Source organism: Ranitomeya variabilis, chromosome 4 (genome assembly GCF_051348905.1).
Source record: "Ranitomeya variabilis isolate aRanVar5 chromosome 4, aRanVar5.hap1, whole genome shotgun sequence".
In the NCBI taxonomy this organism is placed as follows: domain Eukaryota; kingdom Metazoa; phylum Chordata; class Amphibia; order Anura; family Dendrobatidae; genus Ranitomeya; species Ranitomeya variabilis.
This window is the reverse complement of record NC_135235.1, coordinates 757,343,288-757,369,217: the sequence shown is the minus strand read 5'-3', so window position 1 is coordinate 757,369,217 and position 25,930 is coordinate 757,343,288. Positions and strand designations below refer to the sequence as shown.

The window sequence follows — 25,930 nt, the reverse complement described above, 5'->3', positions numbered from 1 at the left end:
CCTGGCTTCACTAATTGTTCTCGGTCGGCCGCGACCAATCAGTGACAGGCGCAGTCCGGCCGCGAATTGGCGCGGGATTTGAACCATGCTTCGCTGATTGGTCACGCCCAGCCGAATCCTATATATTCATTGCATTATTCTTAAATCTTCATAAATCAACTACATACATATTCTAGAATACCCGATGCGTTAGAATTGGGCCACCATCTAGTACAGTGTAAAGGCCCCACATGATGCTCCATACTGTATAATGGCCCCACATGATGCTGCGTACAATATAATGGCCCCACATGATGCTCAATAGTGTATAATGGCCACACAATGCTCCATACTGTATAATGGCCCCACATACTGAATAATGGCCTCACATGATGCTGCGTACAGTATAATGGCCACACAGTGCTCCATACTGTATAATGGCCACACGTGATGCTCCATACTGTATAATGGCCCCACGTGATGCTGCGTACAGTTTAATGGCCACACAGTTACCCCACCCCCATCATTTCCTTCTCCATCACTATACACACACATCTCTCACAGCGCTCCCTCGCAGAAGCCGGCAGCTTCCTCTCACCCGGCGCCGAATTATGTCATCCAGCCGCGCCGCTGACTGCTCACGTCGCTGCAGCTCCGGTACGCCTCTGATAAAGACCTCTCCGTGTCTCCTGTGCCAGTCAGAGCGAGGAGCAATATCTGCTCCGATCCGACACAGCTAGCGATCGTGCAAGCATTTTAAAGCGGCGGTACATTTGATCTGAGGCCATGCGTGAAAAGGAGGATCCCGGCCGGGACAGAGTCTCACAATTGGGACTTAGCTGCTGGATCCTGAACGATTGGGAGTTATGCACATGCTCTGTACACACAGCTCTGCTCCATACACCTCGTACACACGCGGCTCCCCTCCGTACACACGCGGCTCCCCTCCGTACACCTCGTACACACGCGGCTCCCCTCCGTACACCTCGTACACACGCGGCTCCCCTCCGTACACCTCGTACACACGCGGCTCCCCTCCGTACACCTCGTACACACGCGGCTCCCCTCCGTACACCTCGTACACACGCGGCTCCGCTCCGTACACCTCGTACACACGCGGCTCCGCTCCGTACACCTCGTACACACGCGGCTCCGCTCCGTACACCTCGTACACACGCGGCTCCGCTCCGTACACCTCGTACACACGCGGCTCCGCTCCGTACACCTCGTACACACGCGGCTCCGCTCCGTACACCTCGTACACACGCGGCTCCGCTCCGTACACCTCGTACACACGCGGCTCCGCTCCGTACACCTCGTACACACGCGGCTCCGCTCCGTACACCTCGTACACACGCAGCTCCGCTCCGTACACCTCGTACACACGCGGCTCCGCTCCGTACACCTCGTACACACGCGGCTCCGCTCCGTACACCTCGTACACACGCGGCTCCGCTCCGTACACCTCGTACACACGCGGCTCCGCTCCGTACACCTCGTACACACGCGGCTCCGCTCCGTACACCTCGTACACACGCGGCTCCGCTCCGTACACCTCGTACACACGCGGCTCCGCTCCGTACACCTCGTACACACGCGGCTCCGCTCCGTACACCTCGTACACACGCGGCTCCGCTCCGTACACCTCGTACACACGCGGCTCCGCTCCGTACACCTCGTACACACGCGGCTCCGCTCCGTACACCTCGTACACACGCGGCTCCGCTCCGTACACCTCGTACACACGCGGCTCCGCTCCGTACACTTCGTACACAAGCGGCTCCGCTCCGTACACCTCGTACACAAGCGGCTCCGCTCCGTACACCTCGTACACACGCGGCTCCGCTCCGTACACCTTGTACACACATGGCTCCGCTCCATACACCTCGCACACACTCGGCTCCGCTCCATACACCTCGTACACACACGGCTCCGCTCCATACACCTCGCACACACTCGGCTCCGCTCCATACACCTCGCACACACTCGGCTCCGCTCCATACACCTCGTACACACACGGCTCCGCTCCATACACCTCGCACACACTCGGCTCCGCTCCATACACCTCGCACACACTCGGCTCCGCTCCATACACCTCGTACACACACGGCTCCGCTCCATACACCTCGCACACACTCGGCTCCACTCCGTACGCCTCGTACACACACGGCTCTGCTACATCCACACTGTAAACCCCTCCTGACCCCACACAAACTTCCCCTCATCCAGCACCATGACAACCAGCAGAGTCCTGCATACACTGAGGCCCTGATCATGTGACCGCTGACTCCTCCCCTCCTGTGACCTCATCACAGGTCCTGTGCGCACAGAGCAGCCATCCGGATGTTGTGCAAAAGCTGCAGAGAAAGTTACCCGCACTTGACAACCCGAGCGTCACTCCGGAAGCGACACGCAGGGAACGCCAGGAAATATAGTACCGTAACTCTGTGAGTGCCACGTGACGGCAGGGGGCGGGGCCTCCGGGCGGCTGCGCAGTAGGGGGCGGCACACTGGCTGGTGGGAGCTGGAGCCGCACAATGCGGTCAGGACACTGCAGGGATCTGAGTTCTCCCGGGTGATGAGCCTGGACTGTATGGCCGCTACCTGCCCTGACCGCAGCCAGCCTGAGTCTGTGTAATGGCGGCTTCTCTACCTGTACTAAGGACACGCCCCTAGTGTGACACGCCCCGGAAATGACGTCACATCTGCAGGCGCCACAGTTTAGTATTTACTCCAGATTCCTCCAGAAGCTCCTTTCTCCCCGTGTATTCCCGGTGTGCGGCTCTGCAGGTGGAGTCTGCGCAGTCCTCGTCATCCTCCATGTGGGGGAGTCTTCCTCCTATATCGCCTCCATACTCCGCCCTTTCACTATAGCGCTTATTCACACCTGGGAGTCCTGGCTGTGTCTGTGCAGTGAGTGCGTTTTCCTCTTTGTCTGCAGACAGTAATGTCCTCCCCTGTGTACCGGCCACTGTAAGAATTCTCCCTTCTTCCCCCACATGGGAATATTCCCCTATTCACCTACAGGGGGCATAAGTCCTTCTATGTGGCCCTAACTAGTATTAATGGCCCCTGTGCGCCCCCATATATTACTGCTGGCCCCCGTGTGCTCTCATATATGACTACTGGCCCCCGTGTGCCCCTGTATATTACTGCTGGCCCCCGTGTGCCCCCATATATTACTACTGGCCCCTGTGTGCCCCCATATATTACTACTGGCCCCCGTGTGCCCCCATATATTACTACTGGCCCCCGTGTGCCCCCATATATTACCACTGGCCCCCGTGTGCCCCCATATATTACTACTGGCCCCCGTGTGCCCCCATATAGTACTACTGGTCCCCGTGTGCCCCCATATAGTACCACTGGCCCCCGTGTGACCCCATATATTACTACTGGTCCCCGTGTGCCCCCATATATTACCACTGGCCCCCGTGTGCCCCCCATATATTACTACTGGCCCCTGTGTGCTCCCATATATTACTACTGACCCCGTGTGCCCCCATAGATCACTACTGGCCCCCGTGTGCCCCCATATATTAATACTGGCCTCTGTGTGCCCCCCATATATTACTACTGGCCCTTGTGTTGTGAACTATACTTCTTGGCTCCCTCTTGTCGTCACTAGTGGTATGGCACTTGGATTGTCTTTCCCCAGGTTGGTACTCACCTGGTTCGTTAGGCCTGGGGTGTTGCTATTTAAACTTCCTGGATTCTTAGTCTGGTGCCTGGCATCATTGTAATCAGTTCATGTCTGTTTGCTCCTGTCTACTGGTCCTGGTCTTTTGTAAGATAAGCTAAGTCCTGCTTTCTTATTTTTGTTTATTTGCATTGTTCTTATTTTTGTCCAGCTTGTACTAAATGTGATTCCTGATATTGCTGGAAGCTCTAGGGGGCTGATGTTCTCCCCCCCCCCCCCCCACACCGTTAGTCGGTTGGGGGGTTCTTGGATATTCAGCGTGGATATTTTTTGTAGGGTTTTTTGCTGACCGTATAAGTCATCTTCCTATTTTCTGCTATTAGTCAGTGGGCCTCTCTTTGCTAAAATCTAGTTCATTCTTACGTTTGTCTTTTCTTCTTACCTCACCGTTATTATTTGTTGGGGGCTTGTATTTATCTTTGGGGTCTTTTCTCTTGAGGCAAGAGAGGTCTTATTTTCCCTGATAGGGTTAGTTAGTTCTCCGGCTGGCGCGAGACGTCTAGAATCAACGTAGGTACGTTCCCCGGCTACTGCTAGTTGTTTGTGCTAGGATCAGGTATATGGTCAGCCTAGTTACCACTTCCCTATGAGCTGGTTTTTGTGTTTGCAGACTTTGCTGAAACCTCAGATCCTCTGCCATTGGGATCATAACACCCCTGTGTGCCCCCCATATATTACTACTATATATACCATATATTACTACTGGCTCACGTGTTGCCCCCATATATTACCACTGGCCCCCGTGTGCCCCCATATATTACTACTGGCTCCCGTGTGCCCCCATATATTACTTCTGGCCCCTGTATATTACTACTGGCCCCCGTGTGCCCCCATATATTGCCACTGGCCCCCGTGTGCCCCCATATATTACTACTGGCCCCCGTGTGCCCCCATATGTTACTACTGGCCCCTGTGTGTCCCCCATATATTACTACTGGCCCTGTGCGCCCCCATATATTACCACTGGCCCCCGTGTGCCCCCGTATATTACTACTGGCCCCCGTGTGTCCCCATATATTACTACTGGCCCCCGTGTGCCCCCAGATATTACCACTGGCCCCCGTGTGCCCCCATATATTACTACTGGCCCCCGTGTGCCGCCGTATATTACCGCTGGCCCCTGTGTGCCCCCATATATTACTGCTGGCCCCCGTGTACCCCCATAAATTACTACTGGTTCCTGTGTGCCCCCATATATTACACAGGATTCTTATGATGTTACATCGGCTCATCTTCTCATTCAGGTCTCTACAATATCGGATCCTCTCAGTGAAGATCTTCTACAGAAGATAATTTTCCTGATTTACCCATCAAAGATGGATATGGACAGAGACAAGATGGCGGAGAGGATATTACACCTCACCCTAGAGATCCTCTTCCGGCTTACTGGAGAGGTGAGAGATTCTGATGACGTCACATTACATCATTCTTATCTATGGGAATAACAGATGGACAGAACTGGAGAGGTGAGGACTCTGGAGATGTCTGTAGTGAGATTTATTAATGTGTCTCTCCATTACCAGGATTACACAGTGGTGAAGAAGACCTCTAGTGATCGCTGTCAGGACCCTGTGTCTGAGGGATGGGGAAGACCCCTGAGCCCAATCACGGGGCCTCCACCTCACCTCCTGATCCATGAGGACTTCAATGAGCAGAAGATCCTAGAACTCACCTACAAGATGATTGAGCTGCTGACTGGAGAGGTGACACTGCTGGGAATGCTGGGACATTATACAGTAACACTATGAAGGGATCGGGGGATGACGGTATCATTGTATGTGTCAGGTTCCTATAAGGTGTCAGGATGTCGCTGTCTATTTCTCCATGGAGGAGTGGGAGTATTTAGAAGAACACAGAGATCTGTACAAGGACGTCCTGATGGAGGTTCCCCAGCCCCTCACATCTCCAGGTAATAGACAGGACTAAATACACACGGCCTATAATCATCTGTATGTAAAGAATGAATTCACTCCCTGTATGTGTTTCCTCCAGATCTATCCAGTAAGAGGACAACACCAGAGAGATGTCCCCATCCTCTTCTTACACAGGACTGCAAGCAAGAAGATCCCAATGCTCCTCAGGATCATCAGGTAGATGGAGAGAAGGTGTCAGGAGATCTCCCTATGATGTGTAGACGCCGGTGAAGGTCTTGTGCTCAGTCTTGTTTTATCCACCAGTATAATATGTTTTATACTTGTGTAATGAGAACGGTGGAGATGGCAGGATTAGAGCTGATCATAGATGTGACTTCTCCATCTGTCGGTGACTTTTATAATATTTGTTTCAGGGTGAAGATCTGACCCATATTAATACTACAGAGACATATGTGAGGGGGGATGAGAGGTGTAAAGAGGAGATTCCCACATATGACTACCCAGGTGAGTAGTAACCACTAAATGCAGAGAAGTCACAGACTCTTCTCATCACCGGCTGTGGCTGCTTTATCAGTGGTGTAGTCCGGCCGTATTACCATGATCACCATTTTACCTCTAGACCACAACATTCTCCTCCACCCAAAACTGTTCTAATGACTTTGGGCATTGAAAGCCCTTTTCTATAGAACTTACCACCTGGTAGATCCACCTACCCCCTGGGTTTAGGAGACGCTGTTACCTGCCCAGATCCGTGAACTACAAAGCCAAATGACAGCGTACGTAGAATGTGCTGACAAGATAGAAAATCACTTGTAGAAAAATATTCTGATGGGCCTGTAAGAGAAAGCGGAGGGTAATGATGCTGTTGGCTTCCTAGAACCCTGAGATCTTATCGGATGAATCTCCCTTCTCTCCCTTCTGTGCTGCTGAATGTGATTGTATGGTCCCTACAAGACCAGGTCCAGTCTTTCTGGCCAAACTTCACTTTTATGATCGACAACATTAAATGTGCAGTGAGGCCAAGTGTGAATTTCTGGACAAAAACAGAGTTTCCCTTTATCCTGACTTTTCAATTTGTATTAAAACCGACTAACTTCAAGGAGGATTGTGATAATCTACATAAACCCATCACACCGGTGCCATGATATATCTCTGAGCTGTGCGCGGCTGATGGCTGTAATATACATTTATTCCCGCCTGCAGGAGATGTGTTGGCTCCAGCCCTGGTTTCATGGATTCACTCCACGGCATAAATTACATTGTTTTTGATCCTAAGAAATTCAGATTACTGCACAATCTCTCCTGAAATGGGGAGCAATATTATTTTCTCTAATCTTCTGGTCAGGATTCATAGTAGCTCCAATGGTCCACCATAAATGAATGCAACTCTGGTTTACTGTTGTGTAATCTGTATTTGTAGTTTTCAGTTAATGAGATTCTCGTGCTCTGGGGCGGGGCTGTGGGCGGGGCTTTATGTGGTGCTCTGAGTACATATTCATCTGTATTGGCTTATGACAGGTCGCTGATCCCTCACTGACCTGCCCCCCATTTTTACATAATGCATATACAGTAATAGCATTGATATTATTGTTGATAATGCCTATAATATTGTGGCTATTGGGAGGCTTAAAAAAATAATTAGGTAGATCAAAGATATAAAAGGGCTTTTATCATAGCACACTGTCCTTTCCAAGGGATATTAAGTCTAGGCCTTATTTTCAGACTGAACGGAGTGTCCTTGAGGCAGTCATACAGGGGTTGCATGTGGAGAGGGGCATCTAGGATCCAGGGACAGCAGTAGGATACAAGTCCAAGGAAGGACTGCAGCTGTGGGGGCTTGGTTGGCAGAGGTATGTTCTGGACAGCTGTTTTCCTGTCTTCAGTTAGGTGTTTGGTCTGGTGGGAGATGCAGTGTCCCAGAAACACAACTTTTTCCTTGCAGAACTGTAGCTCGTCTTTAGATGCCTTGCATCCATTGTTGGCCAGGAACTGTAGTAAAGAAATGGACTTGGTCTGTGGGTGGGCTGCGGCTGCCATGGCCCCCTCCTGACGAGCTGATCTGCAGTTCCTTTTAAGGTGCCCTACTTTGCCACAGTTGTAGCAGATGCCCCTAGGCCTTTGTGGTTTTGCGGTGTCAGAAGGGTCCTGAGAGAACAGGAGAGTGGTACGGGGCCTGGCTGGTTGGTTCAACTCTACCCCTTTTGCTACTGTGTGGAGCACTTCTGAATCTAGCCTTTGGTACTCTGGCCTTGTGGTGCGAACTGCTTGCGTATTGGCTCTCGGAGGCCCTGCACAAAGACCTGCACCCAGTTTTGGCGATGGGCTTTGTCAAGGAGATCAAATCCTAGATCAGTAAACATTTGATTAAGGGTACCGTTACACAAAACGATTTACCAACGATCACGACCAGCGATACGACCTGGCCGTGATCGTTGGTAAGTCGTTGTGTGGTCGCTGGAGAGCTGTCACACAGACAGCTCTCCAGCGACCAATGATGCCGAGGTCCCCGGGTAACCAGGGTAAACATCGGGTTACTAAGCGGAGGCCCGTGCTTAGTAACGTGACGTGACGTCACCGCTGTGCTCTGCTTTCACTTTACGGCCGGCAGTCAGTCAGTGCGGGAAGCAGACGGCAAGGGACCTGACGGACACCGGAATGTGAGTATGTACTGTTTGTTTTTTTTTTAACATTTACGATGGTATCCAGGGTAAACATCGGGTTACTAAGCGCGGCCCTGCGCTTAGTAACCCGATGTTTACCCTGGTTACAAGCGAATGGATCGGTGTCACACACACTGATCCAGCGATGACAGCGGGAGATCCAGCGACGAAAGAAAGTTCCAAACGATCTGCTACGACGTACGATTCTCAGCAGGGTCCCTGATCGCTGCTGCGTGTCAGACACAGCGATATCGTATGGCTATCGCTGGAACGTCACGGATCGTGCCGTCATAGCGACAAAAGTGCCACTGTGAGACGGTACCCTAAGTCTGTGGTAAAATTTTTCCACAGACTCCCCTTTCTCCGGCATTGTGTCCTGCAGGGAGGTGACTTGGTCTGCCAGGCGGTCCTTAGCCCAATGTCGGAGCTTGTCGAGGAAGTCCTGCCCTGATGATAAGGACTGATAGTATTCGGGTAGCCCACTTTTGGGCCTCAAGCTTGGTTCCATTACGGGCCAGAAGGAGTCACCTGCTTTAATTTCTGTTAGTCCAATTAAGTCTATCCATGAGGCAGCATGTGTTTTGTGTATCTGACTCATCTTCCTGTAGAAAGGTATAGGGTGCACTTCTGGGTCTGGTTAACTGTTTACGAGAGTAGCAGCTTCCTGAGGCTTGCAACTGATGTAGCGGGTGCTACGTCTGGCAGGGATTAAGCTGTCACGGATGGGAGCTGTATGCCTACTACGGAGGTGGTCCGAACCACTTATGGATCCTGTCCTGTCTGGGCTCTCATCTACATAGTAGGGTATGGATATTTTTGGTGTGTAGGGGTCCGGTGCTGCTGTAATGTCTCTTGGGTTCGCTTCCCGCCCTACGGTGGTACTGCTGGTGTCTGTTTCTTGCTGTGAGGATACGGTTGGAGGGTGGACGGTTTCTACCTTTTCCTCCTTAATCCTTTCTTCCTCATCTTTATCCTCATCCCCATTTGTGTATATGCCAGATGCTACCGAAGCTAAAATGGCCGCTCGGTGACTTGTGCCCTTAAAATGGCTGTTGGTGTAGGTGTGGCCTGACACAAGATGGCCGCCGGGACATGGGGCGTGCCATCTGTATTAAGGACTGGGTACAAGGAAGTAGGATTGCGTGTGCGTGGTGCCCCACACACGGCACACGTGTCCCTCCAGTCTGGATTCTGATTTTGGCAGACTGCACATAATAATAATAATAATAATAATCTTCATTTTTATATAGCGCTAACATATTCCGCAGCGCTTTACAGTTTGCACACATTATCATCGCTGTCCCCGATGGGGCTCACAATCTAAATTTCCTATCAGTATGTCTTTGCACATGTCCATCCCTCTGGAGAGTATGGGGGTGATCTGTGTGGTGCAGCTGCTAGAGCCAGAGCTATTTTATCGGGAGGTGGTCGGTACATATATTCACCAGTGGAAGAATTACATTCTTCAACCCACATTTGTCTCTTAATCTCTTTTGCCGTTCTATACCATGCTTCAGCATCTCTTAAAACATTTTCTCGTCAGAGTCCTTTCTTGCTAGACAACATACTTTTCCGTTCTGTCTCATCAAGCCTTCCCCCTCGGGTTGTAGATCCTGTAAGTTTCAGGAGGAGCTTTGCATTTTTAACATACTGTTTGCCTTCTCTTTCTGCCACTATCTCTTGTGCAGAGAACTGACTGGTTTTAGACTCGCTGGTACCCATGTTACAGTTTAAGTTCCAACCACCGTACTTCCTGTTTTGCCAAAACTTCATATACCTCTGGACTGCCGTAATTGTGGACACACCTGAAGGGTGTTGTGTGTGTGTGTAGGATGATACAACCCATTAGACTCGATATGGTATAGTAGTGCACCCTCTGGACTAGGAACAAGATATCTTAGCGTGAATGTTCAGTCTAAGCACTTTGAATTCAGGAAATTCAGCTGAAAAGGCAGTATAACCAGTGTTGAATCTGCGGACGGGGGTGTCTAGTACTTTAATAATGCGCCAACCCTCTTGTGAGATACTGAGTATTAGGGTTTGTACACCGTGAGAGCAAGACATGAGACTACTGTGAGTAGTAATGCAATAGTTAAGGCTTTCCCCTTGCCTTCACTGGTCTTGTCACCCAGACAACTAGGACTGAACTTTGTCACTTCAGCTGCGATGAGCGGTAATATGGTTAATAATCAACTTTGGTTAATGCAGTTTGATATTACAGTGGAGGGGTATAGCAATGCCACAATCCTTTGTTCTAGTGTCACATATGTGTGTATGCCGTGTCATTCATGTCACCAGACCCCAGATTCGCACTATGGGGCGAATGGCCGGACGTGAGCACCTGTATAAGTTTAACTCATTGACCATCTAAGGTCGGAACCAGGGCAATTGCACGGTGTTAAAATAACACCCCCTCCGCACTGTACTATTCTAGCTGCCCTTGCACAGTGTGGGATGGCTTATGCCTAGACACCAGACACACCCTTAATTGGACTGGACAATACACACAGATACAGACAATTAAAGGCTGAGTCACACATAACGATATCGTTAACGATATCGTTGCAACGTCACGCTTTTGGTGACGTAGCAACGGTCCCGCTAACGATCTCGTTTACGTGTGACAGCGACCAATGATCAGGCCCCTGCTGGGAGATCGTTGGTCGATGGGAATGATCAGGACCTTTTTTTGGTTGCTGATCACCCGCTGTCATCGCTGGATCAGCGTGTGTGACGCCGATCCAGCGATGTGTTCACTTGTAACCAGGGTAAATATCGGGTTGCTAAGCGCAGGGCCGCGCTTAGTAACCCGATATTTACCCTGGTTACCATTGTAAAAGTAAAAAAAAAACAAAAAAACAGTACATACTCACATTCTGATGTCTGTCACGTCCCCCGGCGTCCACAGGGTTAAAACTGCTTTCGGCAGGAGCGCTGCTAATGCACGCACTGCTGCCGAGAGCTTCCCTGCACTGACTGTGTCAGCGCCGGCCGTAAAGCAGAGCACAGCGGTGACGTCACCGCTGTTACTGCCGGCGCTGACACATTCAGTGCATGCCGGTGGACGCCGGCGGGGGACGTGACAGACATCAGAATGTGAGTATGTAGTGTTTGGTTTTTTTTTTTTTACTTTTACAATGGTAACCAGGGTAAATATCGGGTTACTAAGCGCAGCCCTGCACTTAGTAACCCGATGTTTACCCTGGTTACCTGGGTGCTGCAGGGGGACTTCGGCATCGTTGAAGACAGTTTCAATTATGCCAAAGTCGTTCCCCTGATCGTTGGTCGCTGGAGAGAGCTGTCTGTGTGACAGCTCCCCAGCGACCACACAACGACCTACCAACGATCACGGCCAGGTTGTACCGCTGGTCGTGATCATTGGTAAGTCGTTAAGTGTAACGGTACCTTTAGGAAGTATATATCAGACCAGGTTCGTAGACTCGGGACTTTCAAATGTGGTCTATTGTCCTAGAGACGACAGCCAAATATCTCGACCCAGGCCCGGACGTGAATACAGAGGTCAGGTAAGATGATATATTTTCTTACCTTGTTCAGAGCTGCAGACTCTTCCCACCGATGACGGGGGGGGGGAGACTTGGTGTGGCTGTAGTCGTCTGGGTATCGTCCTGAGCCCCTCGTTGGTAGTGCCAGCTGTGAATTCTGTCACACAAGGGTGTGACCCCTCTTAATTGTCTGTGGCCAAATTGGGTCTCTGAAAGAGATGATACGTGCACTGAGGAAAGAACACACAAGACACAGTGGATCATGTATCAAATTATTCTTCCCTGCTTTAATGCTTTGCAGAATACCTCCTTTTATAGGAGAAATCAGGCAGTCTCGACACATTGCATCATGGATTTTTCCAACATAACAATTATCACAAGTCACTTTTGATTGATTATTGCTTGTTGATTATTCTGTACCGTTATCACCCTAATGGCCTGCTCTAGGTCAGGCGGACATCTGTCTTTGCACGTATTCTACTGATCTTTGGTTTATTGGGAATTGACCTCCCTACGTGCAGGTGCGTTTACTCTTGAAAAGACTAGGTGAATTACAAAGTCCATCTAGATACAGGAAAGAAATATATCTTGGTACCGTGTTAGCCAGTAGATAGAAAAATATTTAGAATTGAGAGTCCTCAGTGGTTGATACCTTTTAATGGCTAACTGAAAAGATGGTAACAAATTGCAAGCTTTCGAGACTACATACGTCTCTTCATCAGGCAAAGACTAAAACAAATTCTGAAGAATCACATATTTATGCACAACATAGTACTATGTTGTGCATAAATATGTGATTCTTCAGAATTTGTTTTAGTCTTTGCCTGATGAAGAGACGTATGTAGTCTCGAAAGCTTGCAATTTGTTACCATCTTTTCAGTTAGCCATTAAAAGGTATCAACCACTGAGGACTCTCAATTCTAAATATAAAGTCCATCTAGACATTGGCATATCTTGGCACATCCTGGTATAGATTAATAAACAGAATTAAGTCTTATAACAGTGAATCAGAAAACCTTAAAGTTACACAAATCTAATATTAAGCAAAGCGTCCATATAGTTTGATTTCAGTATATCTTCATATGCCATACATTCCTTAACACCATATCCCAAGGATTGCCTTGCTCATCTCGCCCTTTAACACCATTACATGGATCTGGACTTACACTGGGACCCCTAGGCTTGGACCATGGTGTTACCTGCTATTCTGTCGTATTAGATGGCAAGAAGAGTACGTAGCTGGGTTAGTACCGGAAGGACAGAATCAGAAGACAAGAGTAGTCAGTAAACGGGCCACAGTGACAACAGTAAACAAATACACAAGCCGCAAGTTGAGCACAGAGGACTGAACCAGAGGAGAACAAAGCTGTTTCTGGCAGATTCTGGCCATGTGCTTTGAGCTTTAGTAGGGTGTTGTACTTTCCAATTGGCTGAAGTAGGGAGCAGATTACTCCAGCTGGACAGCAGGAACAGATCCCAGATGAGATTGGACACACCATATGCAGAAGCCCTAATATGACTAAATGACAGAAATCCAGAATAGTCGAAATCTTCATAAAGTGATTCCATTTTATAAATTAATTCACTGAGGGTTATAATCTATACATATGTGGTCATAATTGTTGGTACCCCTCGTTTAATGACAGAAAAACCCACAATGGTCACAAATAACTTGAATCTGACAAAAGTAATAAGAAATAAAAGATCTATGAAAGTGAACAAATGAAAGTCAGACATTGCTTTTTAACCATGCTTAAAAATAAAACTCATAAAATAGGCCTGGACAGAAATGATGGTACCCCTGAAAATAATGTGACAAAGGGACATGTGAAATCTCGGTGTGTCCACTAACTAGCATCACTCACTGTGCTGTTTGGTGACATGGTGTGTATCACACTCAACATGGACCAAAGGAAGTGAAAGAGTTGTCTGAGGAGATTAGAAAGAAAATTATAGACAAACATGTTAAAGGTAAAAGCTATAAGTCCAGGGCCGTATATAGAGTTTCTGCTGCCCTAGGCACTTTTAGTGATGCCTCCCCCATTGGTGAGTATGACACTATCGGCAGTGACTTTGGCAAAAATCGCTGATGTGAAAGTAGCCTTTTGCAGCAGATCCAGCAGTTTTTGTGCATTTGCTGCGTAACAGATCACTTACGGCAACACTCTCATGTGAGCAAGTTTCTTTGTAGCACTTGATGGTTTTTGCAACTGCACTTGGGACACTTTCAAAGTTTTCCCAATTTTTCGGACTGACTGACCTTCATTTCTTAAAGTATTTATGGCCACTTGTTTTTCTTAGCTGCTTTTTTATCGGTCGTCCATGACAGCACCACATAGAGAGAGGGGATCCACCCTTCAGGAACAGGAAACCTACAGATACATAAGGGCGGCACCTCTCCCACGCATCAGTTGGTTTCCTGTTCCTGGAGGACAGGATGCCCTACAGACATCTCCGGGCCGGCTGTCAGACTAAGGTAGCGAGGGGGTCTCCTACCTCGGGCAGTGCGGGTCCCTGGAAGCACCACGGTGGGTCCGGGTAGGGCTCCACGACAGTGAGCAGAGCAGGGGAGCGGAGGCCGGAGGATGTGCTGTGCTGCGGCCACATGCAGCGACGTAGGGAGACTGGCGGCCACACGGGGAGGGGGCGGTACTGCTGGCCTCACACCTGCTGACAATCCGGATGCGGGTGAAGGGCTATATATAGCCGCCCAGAAGGCTGCAGGGCTGCTTGTGAGCCCATCTGCAGCTATGGATGAGCCAGAAGCTGCCGTCGGTCTGCTGGAGCAGGAGCAGGACAGAGTCTCAGAAAGGTCACTTGCAAACCCCCAGCTGAAGACCCACAGACGCAGTAACCAGCCCAGTCGCAAATCTAGACTGAAGGATCCGGTCCGCTCCCCCCAGTAATCCGGTACCTACCGCTACTGCCTGGGTAAGAGATTTTCGTGAACGTACCCTGATGCAGTCTTTTTCCTATGTTTATTTCCTTAGGGGAAAAAATGCGCTGGTAAAGTAAAGAATAAGAAGTGCGCACTATGCGGTTGCCCTTTGCCAGACGCCTACCCTAAGAGACTATGTCAGTCGTGTGTGCAACAGACGGTAGGGAATAAAACGATGGGAACATTGTGTAGCGGTAGCACCAGTTAAATTACATAGGGGTTTTTCTTTTTTTTCCGCTCCCATAGGTGGCGGAAGAGTCTCCCGATTTTACTTCAAACCTTAGAGAGATTATCAAGAAAGATTCCCTAAAATCCTTGTCCCGGGGGGAGCCTTTCAAGAGAAAAAGGGAGCCTAGTGTCTCAGATTCAGATTCGTCCACTGGCCCTAGAAAGGAAAATGATTCGGAAACCTCCGTCTCCTCGGCGTCCTCTTCAGAAGAGGATTCTAATCGATTCTGCTTCCCGCTGGACCAGATGGACAAGCTGATTAAATCAGTTAGATCCACCATGGGGGTGGCTGATGAAAGGCCAGAGCTTTCAGCGCAAGACCTAATGTTTAGCGGTCTAGACCCGAAAAAGCGTAAATCATTTCCGCTTAATGACAAGGTTCAGAACCTTATCAAAAGGGAATGGAAAAAGCCAGAGAAAAAGGGCTCCCTTCCACCTGCCTTTAAACGGAGATATCCCTTTGATGACCCCTTGGTGAACATGTGGGATAAGGCACCCAAATTGGACGCAGCGGTGGCTAAGGCGTTTAAAAAATCCTCTATTCCTTTTGATGACGTGGCTTCCTTAAAAGATCTTCTTGATAAGAAAGCAGACTCGTTTCTTAAAGGGACTTGGGAGATGTCGGCGGGTGCCCTAAGACCTGCAGTAGCTGCGACATGTGCAGCCAGATCAATGATGGTCTGGCTGGATCAACTAGGGTCTAAACTAGAAGATGGTCTCCAGAGAATCCATGTTAAAATTTCTGCCAACAATTCAGAATGCCGCTGCTTTTCTCGCGGACGCATCTGCAGATTCTGCATGGATGGCGGCTAGGGTGGCAGGATTATCAAATGCGGCACGCAGGGCCCTATGGCTGAAATGTTGGCCAGGTGACCTTCAATCCAGATCCCGTCTGTGCTCTATTCCGTGTGAAGAAGAATACCTGTTCGGTCCAGTCCTAGACGAACTGCTGGAGAAAGCCGGAGACGAGAAAAAGAAATTTGCCAGTCTACCGACCACTTCTAGGCACCCCTTCACAGGAAAGAGGTTCTTTCTTGGCTAGGGACCAGAGCAGATGGGATGATAAAAAGAAAAAAGGTACTGGATTTATGTTTGGAGGTGGGGGACGTCAGGAACCATCCCGTGAGATCAAAAAACCACCCCTATGACTAGTCGCCCCGTTGGGAGGTAGACTATCTGCCTTCTATCCGGCCTGGTCCAAAATTTCCAGTAGCAAGTGGATTTTGGGAATAATAGCTACGGGTCTGCGGCTAGAGTTCTCCTCTATCCCTCATAATTTTTTCAGAGTTACCCCACTCAGGTCCTCTCCCGCAGAACAGGTGGCCCTGGAAATGGAAGTTCATGATCTGTGTTGTGAACTCTGTTGTCGGACTCCCTCCTGTGGTCGTGAGTGGTACTGTGAGTTCTATCTTTGGGCTCCCTCTGGTGGCTCTTTTGTTATTCTGCGGGTCTGTGGCTGGGATCAGCTGCCTCGTCACCTGCTATTCAGGTGTTCTATTTAACTCACCTGGACCTTCACTCTTTGCCTGCTGTCGTTGTACTCAGTGCTGGTTTTGATCTCTCCTGACTTCATTCGTGATCTGGCTCTCCAAGAGAAGCTAAGTTTTTGCTAGTTCATTTTTGCTCATCTGTGTTCTATATGTTTTCTCAGTATATGATGAGTTCAGTCCAGCTTGCTAATATGTGATCTTTTCGCTTGCTGGTAGCTCTGGGGTGCTGAGGTTCTCCCCTCACATCGTTAGTTGGTGTGGGGGTTCTTGCATCCTCTGCATGGATATTTTTGGATAGGGTTTTGTACTGACCGCATAGATTCTTTACTGTCCTCTTTCTATTTAGTGATAAGCGGGCCTCCTTTGCTGAACCTGTTTTCATTACTGCGTTTGTGCTTTCTCCTTTACTCACAGTTATTATTTGTGGGGGGCTGTTCTAAACTTTGGGGTTATTTCTCTGAGGCAAGTGAGGCTTCTATTTCTCTCTAGGGGTAGCCAGTTTCTCAGGCTGTGAAGAGACGTCTAGGATTTTAGGAACGTTCCACGGCTGCCTATAGTGTGTGCGGTTAGGATCAGGTTTGCGGTCAGTCCAGTTACCACATCCCCAGAGCTCGTCCAATGTTCTGTTACTTAGCTGGTCAGATTTGTGATCCTAAGCCACTAAGGATCATAACAGATCTGCTCAATAAGAACGTCCTATCAGAGGTTCCGGAAGGAGAAAGGGGTAGAGGGTTCTACTCTCCTCTATTCCTGATACGTAAACCAGACAGCTCCTTCAGAAATATTATCAACCTTAGGGCTCTTAACAATTTTCTGACCGTACAATCATTTAAAAGGGAGACTGTTAACACCGCAATAAAGCTACTGTTTAAAAACTGCTTTATGGTAGTATTGGATTTAAAGGACGCCTATTACCATATCCCCATTTATGCAGGACACCAATGATTCCTGAGGGTGGCGGTCCGGTTGGATGGGGTGGTCAGACATTTCCAGTATAGGGCCCCCTCCCTTTTGGTATATCGGTCGCCCCCCGGGTATTTGCTAAGGTCATGGCCCACCTGCATGAGTCTGACATTCTGGTAATCCCCTACCTCGACGATCTCCTTATCGTGGGTAAAACGGCGGATCACTGTCTAGAACAATTCCTTAAAGTAATGTCTGCCCTGGAGCGTCTGGGGTGGTTGCTAAATGTTAAAAAATCACGGTTACAGCCCATGACGGTGCCGCGATTTTCAGGTCTCGCCTTGGATTCCCAGGTTCTTGAATGCTGTTTACCTCATGAAAAAATTGATCGCCTGCACCTTCAGGTGCTGAATGCCTCTAAAAACCCCACCATGTCCCTTAGGAAAGCGATGTCTCTGTTGGGCTCTCTCTCGTCCTGCATTCCAGCGGTCCGATGGGCCCAGTATCATACAAGAATACTTCAGGGCGAGGTGCTGTCACAACAAAAAATGTTGGGGGGTCGTCTAGAGAGCCAGCTGACTTTGTCCCAAGACACTATTGTATCCCTTGAATGGTGGCTAGACCGAGAGAACCTATCCACAGGGGTCCCCTGGGAATAGAATATAATGCAACTCGTATAGTCACCTCAGACGCCAGCCCTTCTGGTTGGGGGGCTCACATGGGTGAAATATTGATCCAGGGGCTTTGGGATCAGCGTCAGACGGAAATGTCCTCCAACCTGAAGGAATTAACGGCAGTGCAACAGGCAGTTGAAACACTCCTTGTCTATCTACAGGGCCACCACGTGCGGATATTCTCCGACAATCGGGTCACCGTGGCATATATAAATCACCAAGGCGGAACCCGTTCCAAATCCCTAATGAACGTAGCAGGTCGTCTGTTCCAGCTAGCAGAGCAACATCTTCTGTCATTGGCGGATCTTCACATAAGAGGAGCAGAAAATACTATGGTGAATTACTTAAGCCGCAACACATTGAGGCAGGGAGAATGGTCCCTAAACGGCTCCATCTTCAACCTCATTGTGGAAAGGTGGGGTCAACCGGAGGTAGATCTTTTCGCCACAAAGGAAAACCGAAAAGTGACACAATTCTGCTCTCTCAACCCCAGAGAAAATCCTGTCCGTAGACGCCCTCCTCATAGACTGGAACTTCAGGCTAGCTTACGCCTTTCCTCCCCTATCTCTACTTCCTCTGGTGGTGAGGAAAATCAGGAAGGACAAGGCCACATTTATAGTAATTGCCCCCTTCTGGCCCAGAAGGACGTGGTTTCCATGCCTCAGGACTATGTCAATATCTGTCCCATGGGTCTTACCAGACATCCCGGATCTCCTATCCCAGGGCCCAGTCTATCATCCTCGGGCGGTTGGCCTTCATCTGACGGCGTGGATTTTGAGCGGGCGCTGTTAAAAGATAGGGGGTTCTTTCCGGGCTTCATTAACACTCTGCTGAAGAGCAGAAAAATAATCACCACAAAAATTTATGTTAGGATTTGGAAGAGATTTCTTCAAAACTCAGGGGTAGTAGCTGGTCAGTCAACACCAATAGACCAGATTTTGGAATTCTTGCAAAAGAGGTTGGATATGGGGTTATCACTAGAGTTGAGCGACTTTCATGTTTTTAAGATCGAGTAGGGTTTTGGGAAACCCGATTTTGTCCAGAGTTGAGTCGAGTGCAGTCGGCCGATTATCGCTAAAAGTCGGGGATCGACCGAAACACGAAACCCAATGCAAGTCAATGGGGAAGCATAGTCGGCAGTGAGTGGAGGCCAGGAAAACACCTACAGTGCCCATTTTAATGCCAAAAACATCCATTCTTGTTTCTGAAGCTTGTCAATCTTAATTAACTTTATAATAATAGTAGGGCATAGGAAATTGGGGGTCATTTGGCAAAAGTTGTGGGGGGAGTAGGGCTGGCTCAAGTTTTTTGTGGGCCCAGGAAATGCGGACTACTTCACGGCGGTGTTGCAGGGAGAGGTAAGTATTTCAACGTTGTAAGTGCTGTGATCCTGAGCAAGCAGGGGGGGCCCACTCGTTCGCATTGGCACTGGCACAGGGCCCCTCAAAGTACGGCGGTGTGTTTGCATGGCGGGGGCGCCTCCCACCAGCAGCGACACTTTGGCGTACTCTGAGGGGCCCTGTGCCAGTGACGTTGCCAACGAGTATGCCCCCCCCCCACCTGATGAAGGAACCTGCACTTTCATCTGCACCTTCCTCTTTGTCCCTGTGTAAGGTGGTATAACATGCGGGAAGGGGAACCTTACTTTCAGCAGGGTCAGATTCTGGCTGTGTAGAGTGCAAGGGGAATGTAGTGGTCTAGGTCAATGTACCAGCAGACTCATCTAGCAGTGGCTGGGCAATGGGCAGGATAAGGAGGAAACAGATATAGGCCCAAAGAATAAATTAGGCTAAATGCAGTTCAAAATTGGTAACAGGACTAAACAGGCGGCATTGCTTTGTTCAGTGGAGTAGCTAACCCAAGAGCAACAGACACTGTTTTAAGGGCCCAACCACACTAGTAGGCCAAATGCAGTTTAATATCTGATAGTATAGGCCGAAAGCCAGAATGTGGAAGCTCAGCTTTGTTCAGTTGAGGACAACACCAGGCAGGGGCAGACAGATACCTTTAGTAGGCCGGACCAGCCAATTGCATTTTTAAAAATGGTAATTTGGAACAGAAGGTTGAAGCACAGCTTTGTTCAGTTGAGGACAACACCAGGCAGGGGCAGACAGACACCTTTAGTAGGCCGGAACGGCCAATTGCATTTTTAAAAATGGTAATTTGGAACAGAAGGTTGAAGCTCAGCTGTATTCAGTTGAGGGCAACACCAGGGAGGGGCTGACACCGTTAGTAGGCCCTAACCACCAATTTTTAAAAACACCGCACTTAATGAGAGCCAGAAGGTTGAAGCTCAGCTGTATTCAGTTGAGGGCAACACCAGGGAGGGGCAGACACTGTTATTAGGCCCTAACCACCAATTTTTAAAAACAACGCACTTAATGAGAGCCAGAAGGTTGAAGCTCAGCTGTATTCAGTTGAGGGCAACACCAGGGAGGGGCAGACACTGTTAGTAGGCCCTAACCACCAATTTTTAAAAACAACGCACTTAATGAGAGACAGAAGGTTGAAGCTCAGCTGTATTCAGTTGAGGGCAACACCAGGGAGGGGCAGACACTGTTAGTAGGCCCTAACCACCAATTTTTAAAAACAACGCACTTAATGAGAGCCAGAAGGTTGAAGCTCAGCTGTATTCAGTTGAGGGCAACACCAGGGAGGGGCAGACACTGTTAGTAGGCCCTAACCACCAATTTTTAAAAACAACGCACTTAATGAGAGCCAGAAGGTTGAAGCTCAGCTGTATTCAGTTGAGGGCAACACCAGGGAGGGGCAGACACTGTTAGTAGGCCCTAACCACCAATTTTTAAAAACACCGCACTTAATGAGAGCCAGAAGGTTGAAGCTCAGCTGTATTCAGTTGAGGGCAACACCAGGGAGGGGCAGACACTGTTAGTAGGCCCTAACCACCAATTTTTAAAAACACCGCACTTAATGTGAGCCAGAAGGTTGAAGCTCAGCTGTATTCAGTTGAGGGCAACACCAGGGAGGGGCAGACACCGTTAGTAGGCCCTAACCACCAATTTTTAAAAACACCGCACTTAATGAGAGCCAGAAGGTTGAAGCTCAGCTGTATTCAGTTGAGGGCAACACCAGGGAGGGGCAGACACTGTTATTAGGCCCTAACCACCAATTTTTAAAAACAACGCACTTAATGAGAGCCATAAGGTTGAAACTCAGCTGTATTCAGTTGAGGGCAACACCAGGGAGGGGCAGACACTGTTGGTAGGCCCTAACCACCAATTTTTAAAAACACCGCACTTAATGAGAGCCAGAAGGTTGAAGCTCAGCTGTATTCAGTTGAGGGCAACACCAGGGAGGGGCAGACACTGTTAGTAGGCCCTAACCACCAATTTTTAAAAACACAGCACTTAATGTGAGCCAGAAGGTTGAAGCTCAGCTGTATTCAGTTGAGGGCAACACCAGGGAGGGGCAGACACCGTTAGTAGGCCCTAACCACCAATTTTTAAAAACACCGCACTTAATGAGAGCCAGAAGGTTGAAGCTCAGCTGTATTCAGTTGAGGGCAACACCAGGGAGGGGCAGACACCGTTAGTAGGCCCTAACCACCAATTTTTAAAAACACCGCACTTAATGAGAGCCAGAAGTTTGAAGCTCAGCTGTATTCAGTTGAGGGCAACACCAGGGAGGGGCAGACACTGTTATTAGGCCCTAACCACCAATTTTTAAAAACAACGCACTTAATGAGAGCCAGAAGGTTGAAGCTCAGCTGTATTCAGTTGAGGGCAACACCAGGGAGGGGCAGACACTGTTAGTAGGCCCTAACCACCAATTTTTAAAAACACCGCACTTAATGAGAGCCAGAAGGTTGAAGCTCAGCTGTATTCAGTTGAGGGAAACACCAGGGAGGGGCAGACACTGTTAGTAGGCCCTAACCACCAATTTTTAAAAACACAGCACTTAATGTGAGCCAGAAGGTTGAAGCTCAGCTGTATTCAGTTGAGGGCAACACCAGGGAGGGGCAGACACCGTTAGTAGGCCCTAACCACCAATTTTTAAAAACACCGCACTTAATGAGAGCCAGAAGGTTGAAGCTCAGCTGTATTCAGTTGAGGGCAACACCAGGGAGGGGCTGACACTGTTATTAGGCCCTAACCACCAATTTTTAAAAACAACGCACTTAATGAGAGCCAGAAGGTTGAAGCTCAGCTGTATTCAGTTGAGGGCAACACCAGGGAGGGGCAGACACTGTTATTAGGCCCTAACCACCAATTTTTAAAAATAACGCACTTAATGAGAGCCAGAAGGTTGAAGCTCAGCTGTATTCAGTTGAGGGCAACACCAGGGAGGGGCAGACACTGTTAGTAGGCCCTAACCACCAATTTTTAAAAACACCGCACTTAATGAGAGCCAGAAGGTTGAAGCTCAGCTGTATTCAGTTGAGGGCAACACCAGGGTGGGGCAGACACTGTTAGTAGGCCCTAACCACCAATTTTTAAAAACACAGCACTTAATGTGAGCCAGAAGGTTGAAGCTCAGCTGTATTCAGTTGAGGGCAACACCAGGGAGGGGCAGACACCGTTAGTAGGCCCTAACCACCAATTTTTAAAAACACCGCACTTAATGAGAGCCAGAAGGTTGAAGCTCAGCTGTATTCAGTTGAGGGCAACACCAGGGAGGGGCAGACACCGTTAGTAGGCCCTAACCACCAATTTTTAAAAACACCGCACTTAATGAGAGCCAGAAGGTTGAAGCTCAGCTGTATTCAGTTGAGGGCAACACCAGGGAGGGGCAGACACTGTTATTAGGCCCTAACCACCAATTTTTAAAAACACCGCACTTAATGAGAGCCAGAAGGTTGAAGCTCAGCTGTATTCAGTTGAGGGCAACACCAGGGAGGGGCAGACACTGTTATTAGGCCCTAACCACCAATTTTTAAAAACACCGCACTTAATGAGAGCCAGAAGGTTGAAGCTCAGCTGTATTCAGTTGAGGGCAACACCAGGGAGGGGCAGACACTGTTAGTAGGCCCTAACCACCAATTTTTATAAACACCGCACTTAATGAGAGCCAGAAGGTTGAAGCTCAGCTGTATTCAGTTGAGGGCAACACCAGGGAGGGGCAGACACCGTTAGTAGGCCCTAACCACCAATTTTTAAAAACACCGCACTTAATGAGAGCCAGAAGGTTGAAGCTCAGCTGTATTCAGTTGAGGGCAACACCAGGGAGGGGCTGACACCGTTATTAGGCCCTAACCACCAATTTTTAAAAACACCGCACTTAATGAGAGCCAGAAGGTTGAAGCTCAGCTGTATTCAGTTGAGGGCAACACCAGGGAGGGGCAGACACTGTTATTAGGCCCTAACCACCAATTTTTAAAAACACCGCACTTAATGAGAGCCAGAAGGTTGAAGCTCAGCTGTATTCAGTTGAGGGCAACACCAGGGAGGGGCAGACACTGTTAGTAGGCCCTAACCACCAATTTTTAAAAATACAGCACTTAATGTGAGCCAGAAGGTTGAAGCTCAGCTGTATTCAGTTGAGGGCAACACCAGGGAGGGGCAGACACCGTTAGTAGGCCCTAACCACCAATTTTTAAAAACACCGCACTTAATGAGAGCCAGAAGGTTGAAGCTCAGCTGTATTCAGTTGAGGACAACTTGAATTAGGGACTGCAGACAGACTTTGCAGGCTGTCCCCTGTGTGGACCATGCATCCAATACATTAACCCATTGAGCCACAAAGGACACGTAACCTTCCGTGGCCAGGCCTACAGGTCCATGTGTCTGTTGTCAGGTGTACCTTTGGACTGACAAATTGACAGAATGCAAGGACAATGCGGTCTTTAACATGCAGGTGGAGGGGTGGGATGGCTTTTCTCGCAAAAGAATTGTCAACTGGGTAGCTCATAGCGTGGTACATCGTAGTCCATCCTGGCTTTATTAATATTAAATTAAATAAAAAAATATGCTCTAGGCACTTTATAATTGGTTCCAGGGATACACGGGCAGCAGTGGTCTGGTCAGTGGAGGCCTAGTGGAAGGAGGGACCGCAGACAGGCTTCGAAGGCCTAACATAATAAAATGGGCTGGCTGTAGGCACTTTATAATTGGTTCCAGGGGTACACGGGCAGCAGTGGTCTGGTCAGTGGAGGCCTAGTGGAAGGAGGGACCGCAGACAGGCTTCGAAGGCCTAACATAATAAAATGGGCTGGCTGTAGGCACTTTATAATTGGTTCCAGGGGTACACGGGCAGCAGTGGTCTGGTCAGTGGAGGCCTAGTGGAAGGATGGACCGCAGACAGGCTTCGAAGGCCTAACATAATTAAAATGGGCTGGCTGTAGGCACTTTATAATTGGTTCCAGGGGTACACGGGCAGCAGTGGTCTGGTCAGTGGAGGCCTAGTGGAAGGATGGACCGCAGACAGGCTTCAAAGGCCTAACATAATTAAAATGGGCTGGCTGTAGGCACTTTATAATTGGTTCCAGGGGTACACGGGCAGCAGTGGTCTGGTCAGTGGAGGCCTAGTGGAAGGAGGGACCGCAGACAGGCTTCGAAGGCCTAACATAATAAAATGGGCTGGCTGTAGGCACTTTATAATTGGTTCCAGGGGTACACGGGCAGCAGTGGTCTGGTCAGTGGAGGCCTAGTGGAAGGAGGGACCGCAGACAGGCTTCGAAGGCCTAACATAATAAAATGGGCTGGCTGTAGGCACTTTATAATTGGTTCCAGGGGTACACGGGCAGCAGTGGTCTGGTCAGTGGAGGCCAAGTGGAAGGATGGACCTTAGACAGGCTTTGAAGGCCTAACATAATAAAATGGGCTGGCTGTAGGCACTTTATAATTGGTTCCAGGGGTACACGGGCAGCAGTGGTCTGGTCAGTGGAGGCCAAGTGGAAGGATGGACCTTAGACAGGCTTTGAAGGCCTAACATAATAAAATGGGCTGGCTGTAGGCACTTTATAATTGGTTCCAGGGGTACACGGGCAGCAGTGGTCTGGTCAGTGGAGGCCAAGTGGAAGGATGGACCTTAGACAGGCTTTGAAGGCCTAACATAATAAAATGGGCTGGCTGTAGGCACTTTATAATTGGTTCCAGGGGTACACGGGCAGCAGTGGTCTGGTCAGTGGAGGCCTAGTGGAAGGAGGGACCGCAGACAGGCTTCGAAGGCCTAACATAATAAAATGGGCTGGCTGTAGGCACTTTATAATTGGTTCCAGGGGTACACGGGCAGCAGTGGTCTGGTCAGTGGAGGCCAAGTGGAAGGATGGACCTTAGACAGGCTTCGAAGGCCTAACATAATAAAATGGGCTGGCTGTAGGCACTTTATAATTGGTTCCAGGGGTACACGGGCAGCAGTGGTCTGGTCAGTGGAGGCCAAGTGGAAGGATGGACCTTAGACAGGCTTCGAAGGCCTAACATAATAAAATGGGCTGGCTGTAGGCACTTTATAATTGGTTCCAGGGGTACACGGGCAGCAGTGGTCTGGTCAGTGGAGGCCTAGTGGAAGGAGGGACCGCAGACAGGCTTCGAAGGCCTAACATAATAAAATGGGCTGGCTGTAGGCACTTTATAATTGGTTCCAGGGGTACACGGGCAGCAGTGGTCTGGTCAGTGGAGGCCTAGTGGAAGGATGGACCGCAGACAGGCTTCGAAGGCCTAACATAATTAAAATGGGCTGGCTGTAGGCACTTTATAATTGGTTCCAGGGGTACACGGGCAGCAGTGGTCTGGTCAGTGGAGGCCTAGTGGAAGGATGGACCGCAGACAGGCTTCAAAGGCCTAACATAATTAAAATGGGCTGGCTGTAGGCACTTTATAATTGGTTCCAGGGGTACACGGGCAGCAGTGGTCTGGTCAGTGGAGGCCTAGTGGAAGGAGGGACCGCAGACAGGCTTCGAAGGCCTAACATAATAAAATGGGCTGGCTGTAGGCACTTTATAATTGGTTCCAGGGGTACACGGGCAGCAGTGGTCTGGTCAGTGGAGGCCTAGTGGAAGGAGGGACCGCAGACAGGCTTCGAA

At 49.3% G+C, this 25,930-nt stretch overlaps 1 protein-coding gene across 1 annotated transcript in view; it reads left to right on the top strand.

Moving 5' to 3' along the window:
- Nucleotides 1-3,711: 3,711 nt before the first annotated feature.
- The window catches only part of LOC143766835 (uncharacterized), a 70,644-nt gene continuing 48,425 nt past the window's right edge, over nucleotides 3,712-25,930 (top strand). The window contains exons 1-6 of the mRNA XM_077254818.1: nucleotides 3,712-3,766; nucleotides 4,924-5,073; nucleotides 5,203-5,382; nucleotides 5,465-5,588; nucleotides 5,672-5,769; nucleotides 5,967-6,057. Of these exons, the coding sequence (XP_077110933.1) occupies nucleotides 4,996-5,073; nucleotides 5,203-5,382; nucleotides 5,465-5,588; nucleotides 5,672-5,769; nucleotides 5,967-6,057 (571 nt within the window). The 5' untranslated portion in view covers nucleotides 3,712-3,766; nucleotides 4,924-4,995. The remainder of the gene's footprint in view (nucleotides 3,767-4,923; nucleotides 5,074-5,202; nucleotides 5,383-5,464; nucleotides 5,589-5,671; nucleotides 5,770-5,966; nucleotides 6,058-25,930) is intronic.